A 17892-nucleotide genomic window follows, 5' to 3' on the forward strand; every position below is an offset into this window, starting at 1 on the left:
CATTTCAAGTCAGCTGCCCGCCAACCTCTTTCCCGACGGAAAACCGCCACTCCAGTTTTCTGCCCGCCAACCCGATTAGGAGTATTCCGCTGGGCCAGTGGGCGTAAACAGCATTTCCACCCGCTGGCCCAGCGGAACACTCACCACAACATTGACGCTGGCGCGTAATCAAGCCGGCTGTAAAGTTGCGGTGCGTCAGGTGCTGTTGTGCTTTTCTCTGCCCATAATTCGGGCAGTGAAAAGCACAACGAGGCTGTCCATGAGGTCTCTGACAATGCCTATGTCAAGTGCAGGTGCCCCCATGGGGCCCCCGGCACCCTGTCTCTGCCAGCCTTTGCATGGCGGTGGGACCGCCATGCAAAAGCCGGTGCAGAGGGGACTTGTAATCCCCAGGGCAGTGCTGCTTGCAGCGCTGCCATGACGGATTAAGACTGCCGGCGTTCGGACTGTGGCGGCAACAATGCAACAATGTTGACAGTGGTTCCCGCTAGAAAAGTGAACATTTTCAGTTGAACTTGGTTGTGCATTTTATTTTCTTTCAACTAAACAAATGTTTTCCCCTCTTCTATATAATCTTTTGTGAAGTGCATAAGAAGTGAGTGATAACTGGAAAGCACGTTGAAAAAAGTGCAGTGAATCATGCAGATGAGTTAAAATTCAAACCCTGATGCCAGTGAGGGTGCAAAAACCAGCTGAAGTATGATTGCAGTGATTAAGACCAGTAGCAGCATGATAAGTGTTCTGAAACATGTATAGATATATACATGGCTTCACCGTGGAGAAGACATATGTTGAACTTGGATCACAGATCTTTTCTTTGGTGCTGGTGGTGTTAAAATACATTTGCTGTAAATAGAAATAGACACAACGAAACCTGACCCAACTTTTGGAGATAAATAGAATCAAATTGTCAGAACGCATATAATGCTCAATTTATAGTGTCCTGTTATTGATCTAGAGCCAGCATTATCTCCTGTCACCAAAGTGAGGTTTACAGTTCTGCAGATTTTGGAATGTTTTTGGTTATCTCTTTCCTCTTATTCTATAGTGGGGCGAGCTTTGTCACACTGCTGCAGAACCTAGGACCCGATAACACACTGACACTGCTGCTGGCTGTCCTGGCAGAACAGAAGTTGCTGATTCATTCGCTGCGTCCAGATGTCCTGACTAGTGTCTGCGAGGCTCTGGTGTCGGTGAGGCTTAAAGGGGAAGGGGGAATGAGGGGACTGATCTTTGTTCTCAAAGATTCCACATAGATGACCAACTTTTTAAATGTTTGAAATGCTGTTGTTTTCTCGTTCTGTCTTTGTTGCCTTAAGAAACAATCGCCTGCAGTTACCTCTGCCGTCCTGTTGATCAGTCCTCTGCAGTCATTGTTACCTACCCCTGCACACTGTAGATGTAGCCTTTTCCTCTCTCCTCACTTTCACCTTTATGCTGCTGGTGCTTTAACACCACCTTCACCCGTTTCCCTTTCAGTCTAGAGGTGTCTTCACTTCTTCCATTTGCTGTCTGATTCTGCACACTTGCCTTTCTTTCTCTGCTTTCTGTTACTTCTACTGATTATGTTATTTTGGCAGTCCCTTTTCATATGCTTCTGGTTGATTCCTGTTGCAAAATTCTTTCTACCTCTTTCTGCCCTCACAGTACACTGAAGATGTGCCATTTACCCCATTGATCAAACTGCTGTCTCCTCTCCAGATGTTGTCCCTGCATTCTCATCCTACTGCCGTCTTCCACTACGCTTGTTGCTGCACAGCTGTTCCTGCTCCTCTTTTTTAAGAACCTTTCTGTCACTCTCTGCGCTCTATGCAGTCTTATTTTTCCTGATTCCACAGTCATGCAGCACTCTCAACCAAGCTCGCTGTTCATGTTTCATTTGTAATTTCCTTGCTTCCTTAGGCATATTTTTTTAACAGTACATTAATGTTTCCACAGGTAATATTTCCATTGCAATGGCAGTGCCCATACATCCCCCTCTGTCCACTCACACTGGCTGATGTACTGTGTGCCCCAGTTCCTTTCATAGTGGGTATTCACTCCAGCTACTTTGACATTCATGATCCACCGCATGATGTCCTCTGCATTGATTTGGACACCAACACCTTATTCCAGTAAGTAAGCAGACTAAAGATGACCTTCAGTCACCAATCCATACCTTGTTTTGGGCTGTTAAAAAATTTGCAAATGTCTTGTTGGCATTGGTCCCATTATTCTTCGTGAAAAATGCCAACTGGGACCGAATGCTGCTTTTCTGATGTGAAGGCTAGTCACTCCCATTCAGAACATGTCCCATATCAGGTTTAAATGTCTTGTTTGCAGAGGTCCCTTTATTCTTGTTGAAAAATGCCAACTTGGACCGAATGCTGCTTTTCTGATGTGAAGGCTAGTCACTCCCATTCAGAACATGTCCCATATCAGGTTTAAATGTCTTGTTTGCAGAGGTCCCTTTATTCTTGTTGAAAAATGCCAACTGGGACCAAATGCTGCTTTTCTGGTGTGAAGGCTAGTCTCTCCCATTCAGAACATGTCCCATACCAGGTTCGAACAGCACTGGTTCTGTGAATTCCCATATGTGATCCAATTGTTCATTATAGCCTTTAAAACCACACATGGTATTGGTGTATATAAATCCAAAACAATTGTACATTCCATGTGAGAACAAGGACACACAATCTACACAAAACTATGATCCCAATGTAAACAGTTGTGATATATATTCAGCCTACAGCCTTGATTGATGGGCCTGCTGTTTACAACTTAGAACCTCACATATAGGTGGATGTAGGATATTACACTGGAGTCTCAAAGTCAGCATATTGTTGTGTTGTACTCCAGAACGTTTGGCTCTGGTGTTAAGTCTGAGTTTTTCACCTGGCATTCCCCACTTCAGCGTTTGCACATTTGTGTACTGATTTTATATTTCATATCGAGCCATGTTTGCACTGAAAAAAATGGTGATGAGCTCTAGAGGAGTCTCGCAACAATGTGCTCCTTAATACACAACTATGATTTCTTACATCAAATGTTATGGCGTTAGTTATTTAAATTTTAGTAGACTGTGGTTCAAATTTAATTTTAGTTGTGAGAATTTGCAACCAGAGGCAAATTCCTTTTTACATTCTCAGCAGACATGCTTCTAGTGCAGTGTACAAACCCATACTAACCCATTTGTACTGAGGAACACATGGTAGAGGAGAGAGGAGAATGCACATTTCTTAGTTGTATTTCTGTACAGAATTATAGAACAAAGTAGCTACAAGGTTGAGAGGAAGAAGTGAATATCCCTAGAAACATGCAAGTATCTTTTATAAGTAACATCAGAAAGAAAGTTTGTCAGATAGCAAATAAGAATGGAGTTGCAATTTCTGAGAGTAGAAGCAGGGTCATGAGTGGAGAAGAAGAAACTAATAAATCAACAGGAAAATAGAATTAGGATGGTAGAATAGGAGATAGGAGGAGCACACAAGGAGGTAAGAAACAGTGACGGGTGAGGCCTGGAAAAAGGAAGGGCACAATCAGAGGAAATTGATCAGAAATGACAAAGACAAATTAGAGAGCAAGGAATTGAGGGAGATAAATGAATGGAGAAGGGTGGAGGAGAGAGAGAAGGTGATAAGTTAACTGAAAGAGAACAGAGAAGCTGACGAGAAGGTAAGAGGTCAGGGGGAGAAGGGCGAGAAGAGGTGCAGAAGCTGGAGAAGAGCATAAAAAGAGCTAAGTAAAATGTATAAGGGAAGAGTAATGCAAAATGGGTAGGAGAAAATAAATAGGGGTTATTTTGATAGCTAACGGGCTGGAAGGGAGACTAAATTGCAAAATGGAGTTGGGTAAAAGGAATAAGCAAATGGGAGGACAAAGAGGGTAGAAAAATAAAGACAGGAGGAAATAGCAAGGAAAAAAGAGAGGGCGAGAAAGAGTTGCGAGTAATGAAGTGGGAGAGGAAAACCTTACAGGTGGCATGATTGTATCACTGCCTATTCATCCCAGTGCACATCATACACACTTTCACATTCACCTACTCAGAATGTGCCCAGACACTAGTATCCAAGTCAAGTAAAGGGTATTGTCCAGGCATCTCAGGGTGGCCTCTTCCACATATTTGTCTTAGTCCAGTCATCAATATGCTAGTGTGTGTCGGGCCTTGGTCTTCAGCATCCTGACGAACGTTCCTTCTAAAATGGGACACCTCTTCCATTCTACAACTCAGCGCCACTAGGGCAGTTTACTTATTGCTTCCTTCCTTCTCCTCCTTTCACCTCCACCTTGTCTTCATCCTCCCCCCCTTTGCCTTTCTTCTCCTTCCCTACCTTTCTTTCTCTTCTCCACACATTCTTCCATTTTGTCATCTCCTCTTCTACTCCCTCTCCTCTGCTCTTCATAGTGCCGCATGCCCCTCCTCCTCCAGTTTCTCTTTCCCCCCCTTCACTTCCTTTCTCCTATTCTCTCTTACTCCCTCTCTTTCTGCCCCTCTTCCTTTTCTCTTCATCCTCATTCTCTGGCACCTTCTTCCATTCATCAACTTCTTTCTATTCCTGCTTCTTCTCTGCCTCTTCTTTCTCCTGCTTCAGCTGCCTATTCCCCTTCTTTCTCCTCATCTTCTCCCACTAGCCGTGCCTCTCTCTTCCTAATTCTCTTAGTCCCCCTCTTTCTCCTGCCTTTTATTCTTCTCTGGCTCATGTTCCCCCTTCCTTCTCTTCCTTTTCCTTCGTCATGGTGCTTGCCTTCCTTTCCTTTCCTTCTCTTCCTCTCCCTTCCTCTTTCCTTCCCCCTTCTTCCTCATTCCCATCCTCAAACCCCTCCTCATTTGCGGCTTGCATGCTACTTCCGTACGTCTTCCCTGCAGCTGTGTTGTGAGCATTTGCAGAGGCCAGTTAAAAAAGTATTGTAAGATCTCAGGGGCGGTTGAAATACAGATACTTGAGCAAAAAGGGTCTCTCTGCTGATATCTTTACACCCAGTGGGCGACAGAATTTCTGTATGAAGCACAAGGGAGAGTGCCCTACCCCTACACCTAAGTCCAAGCCTAAGTTCCACTCCAATACAGTTACCTAAAGTACAACAGGGGAGCACTGCACACACTTGCAAGATATAGCAGGAAACAAAAAAGGAAAAGTGTCTGGCGTAACAGGACCTATGAATGAATAGGAGAAATGCTGTTGGTTTAAGTCTTTGTATGGAAATGTTTCTCCTGAGAAATCAAGGAAAAATTATTTTTAAAATGCACAATGTCATTACATTCATATGTTGCATAGAGTGGCATAGAGTGCCTGTTGGTAGATTTGCTGCAGTTGGTAGATTTCTTTTAATTGAGCTTTTAGTTCTGATGTGAAGACGGTGGCATCCCCAAATCTGGTTCATATGTCTGCTGTGCAATAGCCATTTGCAGTTGAGAATCATGGGTGTTAAATTTCAGTGACAACTCTCAGTGAAGGAGGACAAGAAAGTTAAGATAGATCCAGTCCCTCCATGAGCAAACTCCGTAATAAGCCCAACTTCACTCCCTTTTATGAACATACTAAGAGCATTGTTTAGATTTTGGAAGTCATGATACTCCATCCCAAATGCAGCAGATGACCTGACATGCCACCATATAATGTATAAAGTGGTTCTAGCCATTTCATTTATGTTACAGCAGATGAGATATCTGTCACATTTTGCCAGAGTATCCTACCCATCAGATTCTAAATAAGACCCTAAATCTCCTTTGTCAGGATATGTTTACCTCCCTCTGTGTCGAAGACCAAACTTCTGGTTATCTCCTATTTAAAGCCAGTTCATAAAATTGCCTCCCTTTTTCCCATCCCCCTATTCTCTGTAGAGTGAGAATCCTGTCTGTGTCCTCCATGTCAGCCTCCCACCACTTAAACAGAAGTTTCTGGGTACATTTTACTATTTTCTTTTTGGGCAGTGTTTCGTCAGTGCACACATTATTTCATTCCTCTCCTGAAACAATGCACTTGAATAAATGGGATATGGTCATAAATTGTGCTAGATGGCCCGGGGTCCTTCAGAAATCCCCACATTGGTTTCTGTTAGTGCAACAGGAGGGGAGTGATTTGTACAAACAGGAAATGGTCAATCTTTTTGCAGTTTTAATCATTAGAATATTTTTACAGACTGGGTCTGCTTCATGATTCTCTGTGGTCGTATAGTTCTGCCCTAAGTTAATGTCTTACAGTAAAACCTGTATAATCAGGTGTGTGTCCTGATCTCTTCTGTTCTCTTCTAGTAGATGCTACTGATTTTTCTTAGTTTCATTTAATTTGATTAGCACATTCCTTTGTAAATAGTGATTAGGGTATTTCAAAACCAAAGGCAGACCCATATTGAATGTAGCCTGTAAGTTTATTTAGGGTATTAGAGTGACATATGGTTCTCAGAACTAGCAAGCATGGCTTTGGTAGATTTTCTTTCTCTGCATTGCTGAAGTGGAATTACAGTTATAGGTCTTCTCATCTGTTTTTAGAACTGAAGAAAAGAAGATCCTTTCATCCCGTATTCTACCTCGGAAACCGAGTAAGGTGTTACACCATTCGCTTAATATGCTCCATCAGCAGCTGGATGAAAGTAAGTTTAGTGCGGTTAGACTTGGCTACCTGCCTAGCATCGGGTGTTAAGAGCAGATACACATATTTTAGCTCCACCACTTGCTTCTTTTCTGTCAGCAAGACCCACATCTATTCTGCATTAGTATCTCTGTCTTGGTCTTCCAGCGTGAAGGTAAACCAATAACTCTAACCATGTACCATAATTGAGTTTCAGTCCCTCTGGTTTTGAATTTGACACACATCCTGCACATCCAAACTATGAAAAAAGTAAATCATGTTGCTTATTAGTGGGATATATGGAAAATCTTTACTAATAAGCCTCTTTTTTTGAACTACCCCATTTACTGACTCTAATTTCTGACCACAATCTCTGTTAACCATTCTTCAGTCTTGGCATGTGGGCTGTTTTCTCAAAGGATTCTTTGTTCTGTACCACAGCTCACTAAAGCATCTGATTGAGCAGCAGAGGTTCAGTTGCTGTTCAGATGTCTCGGGGGCTGGGGTGTGCTTTACCATGTTATACGAGCATTAGATAATGGCATTTTGCTACACGCATGTTGCTTCTCTCGTCTCTTCGTCTTTGAAACATGCAGATATCATGAAGGTTTTATGCTTTTGAAGTATATACTAACCCCGAGCTCTCTCTTTGACAGTGTACAACAAACCAGTGGAAGAGGACTCCCTGGAATTCCTCCTGAATGATTACGACTTGATCTATGGACGTCGGAAGCAGCTAGAATTGGAGATCCAGGCCTCTTTCCTGCGGTTTATGGCATGTGTCTTAAAAGGTTATCGTTCGTACTTGCTACCCATCACTCAAGCACCATCAGAGAAGACAAGGGACCTGAGCAATCTCTTCTTCCTACAAGGTCAGGAAACTGAGATAAATGGTGTTTAAAGACTAGGCATGGTGTTCGTATCTAACCTAGTTCTCTCGTAGGGGATTTCCATGTATAGTCATAAGCACTGAATAGTTCCGCGCGCCTGCGGGGACCCCGGAGCACTGTTGTGTAGTATATTCTTAAGTGCAATCATCAGCTCCTTGACAAAAAGGTCTGTGAAAAACACTTAAGAATAACAATGTGCAGCCTATGTGAACAGCTACACAGGCCAAATTGTTAGAAGAAAAAAAAAACAGTTGTAGTGTAAATTTCACGTTTAAACCTCTATTTATTCTATAAATACATAAATAAATACATTCTCATATTTTATTTACACCTCTCATGAGAATAAAACAATGTAGGGCAGTGTAGCCCATAGGCTGCCATTATACAGAATGAAAATAGAGCTGTGCCTTTAAGAAAGTAAAGTCTTCCTGTTTCCCATCATGCACAGCAAAAGGCAGTTGCCTCAGTTCTTTTTTCCGGCTCCTTTCTGACAGGACCCTGAAGCATTGAGCTCTACCTCACAAAATCCTTTTGTGACAGAAATTCATTTAAAATCTTTTGAATTTCATTTTCACTCGACGTTTTTAACATTGAGTGATAATTTTCTGCTTTTTTCTGTTAGATTCTGACAGAATTTTGAGGTTTTTCTACTTCAGAAATGCCTTCACTGTTTGACAAATGTCCTTCTTGTGGCAGAAAAAAGGCCAAAACAGATCCACATCGGGTCTGCATAATTTGCCTTCCATCCAGCCACAAACCGGAGTCGTGTGACATCTGCAAAACCTTCTCCAGAAGGACCCTTCGTGACAGGGAGAAGATCCGACTCCAGGCGAAAGAGGACAGGAGGAAAAGTGGTCATTCTACCACAGAGCGAGGAGAAGGTCAGTCTTCTACCAGGGCTCACACTGGTTCCTCTATAACTCCGACCAGACCGGCTCAAAAACGGCACAGGTCTCCGACGACGTCGAGGGCGTCGACGTCGAGGCAAGGAACGGCGCCAACATGCTCGCCGTCGAGGAGTGGTTCGCCGGCGAGAAAGAGACATCGCTCGCCGTCGACGACGATTTCGCCGTCGAGACGGCGTGGACTTTCGCCGTCGAGATCTGGGTCACCGTCGACACGGCGAGGACGTTCCACGTCGAGGAGATCTGAATCCGGTTCGCCGTCGAAACGGCGAGATCGATCAACGTCGAGGGGTGCTCGACGTCGTAGACGTTCACCGTCATCACGGCGACGTCGAGGGTCGTCGTCGAGAGATTCTCAACGGCGAGAAGAATCGACGGCGAAGGACACTCGCCGTCACCGTACTTCGACGTCGAGGAGTGTGTCGACGTCGAGACAATCAAAAAGACCTAGGAGGGTTTATACAACCTCAGAATCCTCTGTTTCAATCATCCTCCTTCCAGCGTCTCCACAACTCTCTCCTCGACAATCACCATTGCCACAGACGCCGGTAACACCTACGGCGCCTCTTCCGGCTCCGCCTGTAGAGTCTGTTTTGAGGACTCCAACGCGGTCTGTAAGACGTTCGGGACATTCCTCTAGACGCTCTTCTTCCTCTCGGCACCGTCATGACCCACAGAGATCTCAGCATTCACATCACAGGCGTTCTTCTTCGTCTACACGGGACTACTCTCCAACCCTATCGGACTCACCGTCCCCGAGAGTGTCCCCCATAGATGATGTGAATACGTTCCAGGAGGTCTTAGTACGAGGGGCAACCAAGCTGAACATCCCGCTGGCGGTACCTGCCCCATCGACGTCAGTGATCTTCGAGACCTTGCATCACAGGACATCTTCCAGACCTTTGCTTCCACTGGTTCCAGGTCTCCTTGAACCAGCAATGGATATTTTCCTTGCACCGGCCGCAACAAAGTCTGCTCCTTCCAGACTTATTAAAAAATATCGTCCACCAGAACAAGATCCTCTATTCTTGAGGTCGGACCCAGTTCCTGATTCGGTGGTCATAGTAGCGGCAAAGAAACTGCATTCAACCTCACCATCTTCTTCTTCACCTCCAGATAAAGAGAGCAGAAAGATAGATGCTGCAGGACGAAAAGTATGCTCTACTGCAGCCGTCACGATGAAGGCAGCCAGCGCTACTGCGTTATTAGGGCGGTACGATCGTGCCCTCTGGGACTCTTTAATACAGTTTGCGGAACATCTTCCTAAGGATAAAAGGGAAGATTTCCTGGAGGTCGTGGGTGAGGGATCCATGGTGTCTAACCAAATTATAAGTGCTGCAGCTGACTCTTCGGTGCTATCCGCACACAATTATGCACACGGGATAGCGCTCAGAAGGCATGCATGGTTGAGACTTACATCACTCAAACCTGAAGCGCAGCAGAGAATACAAAACCTGCCTTTCTCGGGCTCCACCTTGTTCGGTTCTCATGCCGATGACGAGATGGCTAGAATGAAAGCTGAACTAGATACCTTGAAAGCGGTAGGGATGGAAAGACCGAAAGAACAAAGAAAGGTTTTCCGGCCATATCAACGACGACTTTTCACCCACCGGTATCAGTCGCCACACTGGATGTCTTCGCGCCCCCAGCAACAGCAACAACAGCAGTATCAAAGGGGTTTCTCTACTCAGCGAAGGTCGACAAGGGGTCGTTCAACACCTCAAACTCAGGCAACTCGACAGGCTCCCACGTCTAAGCCCTGAATCTTTGCTTCCCCCTCCTCCGTTATCCACTCCGGTAGGGGGAAGTATCTCAAATCATCTGGACGAGTGGCTACGCATCACAACAGACGCCTGGGTATTGAATATTGTGAGACATGGTTACGCTCTCAGATTCACCAGTCCTCCACCATCTGTTCCACCCAAAACAGCCAACCGCCATCTCGAAGCTCTACAGTTAGAGGTCAATATCCTATTGCAAAAAAGAGCCATAGAACCCGTTCCCATCAGCCAGCAAGGGAAGGGGATTTATTCGAGATATTTCCTTGTACCGAAAAAAGACAAACAAGAGTTTCGTCCCATCTTAGATCTGAGGACAGCAAACAAATGGATTCGCAAAGAAAAATTCAGGATGTTAGCCTTACACCAAATTTATCCACATCTACGTCAGGGCGACTGGCTATGTGCGATAGATCTTTGCGACGCTTACTTTCACATCCCAGTAACCAAGAAACATCGAAAATTCCTAAGGTTCACTGTCGGAAAACGCCATTACCAATTTGCAGTTCTACCTTTCGGCCTAAAATCAGCGCCAAGAACTTTTTCCAAATGCATGGCGGTAGTAGCCGCCCACTTGAGGAAACAGCGAATATTCGTCTACCCCTATCTAGACGATTGGCTCATAAAGGCCTCCAGTTGTCTCGAGACACAGCAACATTTCGAATGGACTCTACAACTGCTGCAAAAACTTGGTCTTCAAGTCAATCTCCTGAAATCTACAGCAACACCTGTTCAGAGGTTGCATTACTTAGGGGCCATTGTAGATACCAGGCTAGGAAAGGTGTTTCCTTCGGAGGAACGACGGTTATCGATTCTCCAGAAGTGCAAACAACTGCAGGAAAGACCTCAAGCCACTGCAAGAATAATAGCTTCTCTACTGGGCTCGATGGCGTCTTGTATCCATCTGGTTCCCAATGCTCGCCTCCATATGAGACCATTGCAGGAAAACCTGGAGGATCAGTGGTGTCAACTGAGGGACGATTGGGAGAACAAAGTCCTTCTTTCTCCTCACACCCTACAATCCCTCAAGTGGTGGTGTTTACCCAGCAATCTCTTGGTGGGGATTCCGTTCCAACAACGGCCCCCATCTCAAACCATCGTATCAGATGCGTCACTGATCGGATGGGGGGCGCACATGGAACATCTTCGAGTCCAAGGCGAGTGGTCACAGAGAGAGAGTCTCTATCACATCAACCTGCTGGAACTTCGCGCAGTCCACCTTGCGCTCAAAGCCTTCCTTCCCTCTCTGAGAACGGAAACTCTCCTTCTCCAGACAGACAACGTGGCCACTATGTACTACGTGAACAAACAAGGAGGCACCAGGTCCAGAATTTTATCCAGAGAGGCTCAGACAATCTGGCATTGGCTTCTAGCCAGGAACCTGTCACTAGTGGCAACTCACCTGCCCGGCATCCAGAATGTTCAAGCGGATGCCCTCAGTCGGGTAATGGACGAGAACCACGAATGGGTACTACACGACGACGTCGTTCATTCCATTTTCGCACTCTGGGGTACCCCCTCTACAGACCTATTCGCAACCCCAGAAAACAAAAAATGCCAAAACTTCGCCTCCAGATATTACCATCCAGGGACACTGGGGAATGCCCTGTGGATAAGCTGGTCAGGAGCATTTCTTTACGCCTTTCCACCGCTTCCCCTGATTCCGGCGGTCCTCCAGAAGCTGTCCAATGTTCAGACCAAAATGATCCTAATTGCTCCGGAGTGGCCACGCCAGTGGTGGTTCCCAGACCTTCTTCACCGGTCACTCAAACCACACATCAGGCTACCATATCGTCCGGACCTTCTCACGAAGTTCAGAGGGCAGATATCTCATCCCAACCCCACATCGTTGAGTTTGGCAGCATGGCTCCTGAGCTAGTGCAATATGGACACTTGAACCTACCTCAGGATTGTATGGAAATTCTGAAGGAAGCAAAGCGCCCTTCCACACGATCAGCCTATGCAAGCAAGTGGAAGAGATTCTGCATTTGGTGTTTACACAACAACATTGACCCGGTTTCCTGTGGAGAACAATCTATCCTGCCATACTTGTTAAGTTTGGCAAAATCGGGCTTACAACTGTCGTCAATAAAAGTTCACTTGGCGGCTGTCACAGCATACAGAAAGAGTCCTTCACAAACTTCCTTTTTTCGGATTCCGATTATTAAGGATTTCCTAGAAGGTTTAAAGAAGGTTTTTCCCCCCATTAGAAAGCCTTCTCCTCCATGGGAACTGAACGTTGTCTTATCACGTCTGATGCTGCCGCCATTCGAGCCAATACATAAGGCATCGCTGCAACATCTCACATGGAAAGCTGCTTTTCTGGTGGCAATCACTTCAGCGCGTAGGGTCAGCGAAATCCAGGCCCTTTGCGCTCAGGAACCCTACACGGTTTTTCATTCTGCAAAAGTGGTAATGAGAACTCATCCAAAATTTTTACCTAAGGTAGTCTCCGACTTCCATGTGAACCAAACAATTTCATTACCGACTTTCTTTCAGAATCCAGCTACTCCTGCTGAGAGAACTCTGCACTCTCTGGATGTAAAGAGAGTCTTGAAATTTTACTTGGACAGGACAAAAAGCTTACGAAAATCACAACAACTTTTTATTAACTATGGCCCAATCAGAACAGGTTTGGGTACATCTAAACAATCTTTATCCAGGTGGATTGTTTCATGTATAATGTTATGTTATGTTATCAGTTAGCAAACAAATCCCTTGGTGGTAGGCCAAAAGCCCACTCTACCAGAGGGAAAGCAGCTACTGTAGCCTTGATGAGAAATGTCCCTTTGGCAGAAATATGCAAGGCTGCCACTTGGAGGTCGGTCCATACCTTTACTAAGCATTACTGCCTTGATACAGACGCTAGGGCAGATGCTCAGGTTGGGCAGGCTTTGCTCAAGAATTTGTTTGCATGATTCATGTTTTTCTCAGTATTCTTATATCTACTCCACCGCGGTTATGGGGATGGGCTTGCTACTCTATTCAGTGCTTATGACTATACATGGAAATCCCCTACGAGAGAAGAAATGGTTTCTTACCTGTAACTCCAGTTCTCTCGTAGGGGTATTTCCATGATAGTCATAAGCAACCCTCCCTCCTCCCCGGTGGAGTTGACATAGAACATGAATATTATGGAGGTTGGTACTCCAACAAATGTTTTGTTTTTTCTTCATGTCACGTTAATAGCCTCCAAAAAAGAACTGAGGCAACTGCCTTTTGCTGTGCATGATGGGAAACAGGAAGACTTTACTTTCTTAAAGGCACAGCTCTATTTTCATTCTGTATAATGGCAGCCTATGGGCTACACTGCCCTACATTGTTTTATTCTCATGAGAGGTGTAAATAAAATATGAGAATGTATTTATTTATGTATTTATAGAATAAATAGAGGTTTAAACGTGAAATTTACACTACAACTGTTTTTTTTTTCTTCTAACAATTTGGCCTGTGTAGCTGTTCACATAGGCTGCACATTGTTATTCTTAAGTGTTTTTCACAGACCTTTTTGTCAAGGAGCTGATGATTGCACTTAAGAATATACTACACAACAGTGCTCCGGGGTCCCCGCAGGCGCGCGGAACTATTCAGTGCTTATGACTATCATGGAAATACCCCTACGAGAGAACTGGAGTTACAGGTAAGAAACCATTTCTTCTTTAGGGGACTCAGCTGGTTTGTAGCTGAAAACTATCCCATTATAAAAAGAGTTCAAGTGCCTTGGAACGGGTGGTCCTGCTCTAGGCGCTTTGTATAAGTCCACAACTTTAAAGAAAAGATCAAACACAGTGGTGGAGGGAGGTGTAATGGCTACAACAGTTGATGACATAATCTGTATGAATGTAAAACCAGACAGCTTGATGTTTCTCACAAAGCTTGCCAGTTCCATTGGTATGTCAAACAGTAGTTCATTGGTGTCAGCAGTGTTGTCTTTTTGCAACAACAGAACAGCTAATGTAATTGTATCTAATCTGGTGGATTGGCTGACCTTTTCACTTGCTGAACTGCAGTTAGCACCTTTTGAGTTAACCATGTAGACGGCTGACTTCTCTATTTGCATACCAGCCAACTACTTGCTTGTTGGTTCAGGAGATCTCCTGGTTTTTGGCTGGCAAGCTGATCACTTGGTGAAGCAGAATTGCTGACCAATGTCTGTCATTGGCAGGATCACAGACCTCTTGTCTAGCAAGCTATCTGACCAGTTGGATAGTTTGGTAGTGATCTTGTATTTTAGGGGCTGGATTGACCTTGGCTTTGGGGGCGGTGTAGCTGCTTGATTCACTAACCTCTTGAGGCGACCACTTGCGTGGGTGGGCCAGTGACTGATATTTGTTTTGGATGGCTGGCTGACCACTTGGTTGGGCGGCCTACTAACCACTTGGTTAGGAGACCAGCAGACCACCACTTAAGGGGCAGTGTCTTCTGGCCACTTTTTTGGTGAGGGGCCATCTGACTAACTGGTTGGGGGACCACCTGACCATCTGGTTTGAGGAGGTGGGCACCTACCTACCTATTTGGGGGGACATCTGACCACTTGGTTATGGACCCATCTGACCATTTGGTAGCGAACTGGCTGACCACTTGATTTAGCAAAGTAGCTGACCACTTGGTTTAGCAAACTGGCTGACCAGTTGGTTGGTGAGTAGCCTGACCACTTGTTTGGCAAACTGGCCCACCACTTGGTTGGAGAACTGGTTGACCTGTTGGGTTGGCAGGCTGGGAGACAACTCGGTCAGAAGCCCGGTTGGTTAATTCGCCAGAAGACCCCTTGGTTGACGGGCCATCAGACCAAATGTTTGGCTGCATACATGGTTGGCAGGTGAGTTGACCACATGTTCAAGGGGCCAGCCAACCACTTTTTGACTTTGTTGTGACCACTCATTTGGCCTACCATGCAGGCCCATTCGGTATGCCGGGCATGCAGACCCACTCTGTATTTCAGGCACATTATTTTTTTTAATTTTAAATTGTTATTTTATTGAAACGCATACAGTAATCATGGTACATAGTAAAGGAGTTCTCAAGCAATATTTGTGTGCGGTATACATTAACCGTCAAGCAAAAAGAAGCAATAAAACCAAAAATTGCAATAACATCGTGGTCTAATAGATGCTATTGCAATGCAGTTAAATGGTTGGGAAGAAAGAAAGAAAGAAAGAAAGAAAGAAAGAAAGAAAGAAAGAAAGAAAGAAAGGAGAAAAAGAAAAGGAAAAGTTATGGGCAATTAAATCAGTGACATTTCTTATTAAGTCCAGCAGGACATCAGTTGGATTAGTACATCCACATAACAAACATCTCCACAACACAATATAAATAGTGGCATAATTACATTTGGCAAGGCCTCATGTTGTGTTCGGTATTGTGGTAAAAGGGGAGGCAACGCATTATGGACAGCAGCCTCTTGTGCAAGCGCTCAGGTACATGATTGACGGGGCCTGGTGACCCAGTCAATCGGCAAGGCACACCGATCTACTTGATTAGAAAGGCCTGTGTACTGAATCATTGAGCAATGCGTTCTGATCCATTTCATTGATGAGGCACGCTGACTCACTTGGTTGCTTTGCAATATGACCTTTGGATTTGCTGGCCATCTGACACTGTGGTTGGAAGTTCCTTCATATTGCTGCAAGGTTAGGTTTGCCGACCTCCTGCTTGTAATTGGGTTGGACATTTTGACTTCTTGGCATGCGAGCTGACCGCTTGGTACGTAGGCAGGCTGAGATATTAGTTGACGTTGATAGGCACGTGTGCTGACCTTTAATGTAGTGTTTTTTCACCTTTTGCTTTGACTTTGCATAAATTAGTTCATACATAATTTGGGTACTTTTGAAGAGGCTTCTGGATTGGTTGGCTGATGTGATTAACAAATGCATATTCATTCATAGTCGGTGTTAGAACCTCCTTCTTTTTTTTTGGTTGATTTTTGCCTTCAATCTGTGCAGGCTTCATAAAATCAAGAGATCGAGCATATCAGAAGTTCTATACTTTGCTAACAAAGACCCAGATGTTCTCTCAGTTCGTTGAAGAGTGCTCGTTTGTCAGCAATAAGCAAACATGCCTGGAGTTCTTTGACAGTTGTGTAGAGAAGGTAAGTTCTCTCTCACCTCCGCTTATTGTACCATAAATATAGATAATGCTGCTCTTTGATTTGTGTACAAGTCAGTATGTATTAATTGTGGGAAGTTTTGAAGAGGCAAGTGTGTAATGGAGGTTCCCCTTTTTTGCAAATAGAGGAACTTCCTTTGTTTTTTAGAAATCATGACATTAACGTCCCCATAGATGGGGAAATGGTTCCAGGGTTGCTCTTGCTTCTTTGAGCAAATAGAAGCCTGCAAACCCATTTTTCCTGAAATATTTTCAGATTATATTTTGCAATTGAGATAATTAACAGTTCGATGGCATCTGTCGCTGTAGATACGCATGTTCTGCAATAGCTCGCCATCTGGTGTTGGGCCGGAGTGTTACAAGTTGTTTTTCTTCGAAGAAGTCTTTCGAGTCACGGGACCGAGTGACTCCTCCTTTTGTCTCCATTGCGCATGGGCGTCGACTCCATCTTCGATTGTTTTTTTTCCGCCATCGGGTTCGGACGTGTTCCTGTCGCTCCGAGTTTCGGAACGGAAAATTAGCTAATTTCAGAAGATTTTCGTCGGTATTGTTGCGTTCGGGATCGGCGTACTTAGATTCCACACCGCATCGAAGATCGAAGAGCTCCGGTGCCCTTCGGGGTAGTTTTTCGATCCTCCGTCGGGGCCTGGTCGGCCCGACCGCGTGCTGAAGAACGCCGATGGAACGGACCCCGTTCCGTTTCTGCCCCAAATGCCACAATAAATACCCCTACACAGACCAACACTTGGTCTGCAACCTGTGCCTGTCACCTGAGCACAGCGAAGACACCTGCGAGGCCTGTCGTGCGTTCCGGTCCCGAAAAACACTCCGAGACCGTCGAGCCAGAAGACTTCAAATGGCGTCCGCACCGACAGCCCAACGGGAGTTCGAGGAACAGGAAGAAGAAGGTACCTTCTCGATCCAAGACTCAGACTCCGAAGGATTCGACGATACACAAACCGTGAGTAAGACGTCGAAAACCACACAAAGAAACATTTACAAGGCCCAGGGGACGCCACTGCCACCAGGCCATGGCTCGACCCATAAATTCGGTGACCGACCGTCGGCACCGAAAAAGGCCCAAACAGTGCCGAGATCGTCCGACTCCGGTCGAGACACCGGCACGCAGCCTTCTCGGGACCGAGAAAGTGCTGGAGACAAGCCTCGACACCGAGATGCCGGTGTGGACACGGCTCGACGCCGAGACAGCGGCACCGAAACAGATCGACGCCGAGAGGTTTCGGCCCCGAAAAGGAAAAAAGTCACCTCGGAGCCGAAAAAACACGCAGACAAAGTTTCGATGCCGAAACAAACTGCAAGCGACCCAGCTTCAGGCTCTTATACAGAAGAGCACTCGCTAACCTCCCAAATGCAAAAGCATAGGTTTGAGGAAGAGCTACAAGCAACTGATGTGGACCATACGCAAAAGCGTATCTTCATTCAGCAGGGGACAGGGAAAATAAGCACCCTTCCCCCCATTAGGAGAAAGAGAAGGTTGGAGTTCCAGACGGAACAAGCACCACAACCAAAAGTGGTGAACAGAGTTACACCACCACCCTCTCCTCCGCCCGTGATTAACGTTTCACCAGCACAAACTCCATCACACTCACCAGCTCACACCACCATGAGCCAGGGTGACCAAGATCAGGACGCATGGGACCTATAC

At 45.4% G+C, this 17892-nt stretch overlaps 1 protein-coding gene across 2 annotated transcripts in view; it reads left to right on the forward strand.

The window, feature by feature from the left end:
• The window catches only part of DENND4B (DENN domain containing 4B), a 167109-nt gene that overhangs the window by 62008 nt on the left and 87209 nt on the right, over nucleotides 1-17892 (forward strand). For both annotated transcript variants that reach the window (XM_069218173.1, XM_069218174.1), the window contains 5 exons: nucleotides 1049-1193; nucleotides 1939-2114; nucleotides 6470-6570; nucleotides 7205-7420; nucleotides 16064-16209. In XM_069218173.1, coding sequence (XP_069074274.1) covers nucleotides 1049-1193; nucleotides 1939-2114; nucleotides 6470-6570; nucleotides 7205-7420; nucleotides 16064-16209 — 784 coding nt within the window. The remainder of the gene's footprint in view (nucleotides 1-1048; nucleotides 1194-1938; nucleotides 2115-6469; nucleotides 6571-7204; nucleotides 7421-16063; nucleotides 16210-17892) is intronic.

The sequence above is a fragment of the Pleurodeles waltl genome, chromosome 12 (genome assembly GCF_031143425.1).
Source record: "Pleurodeles waltl isolate 20211129_DDA chromosome 12, aPleWal1.hap1.20221129, whole genome shotgun sequence".
NCBI classification, from domain to species: Eukaryota; Metazoa; Chordata; class Amphibia; order Caudata; family Salamandridae; genus Pleurodeles; species Pleurodeles waltl.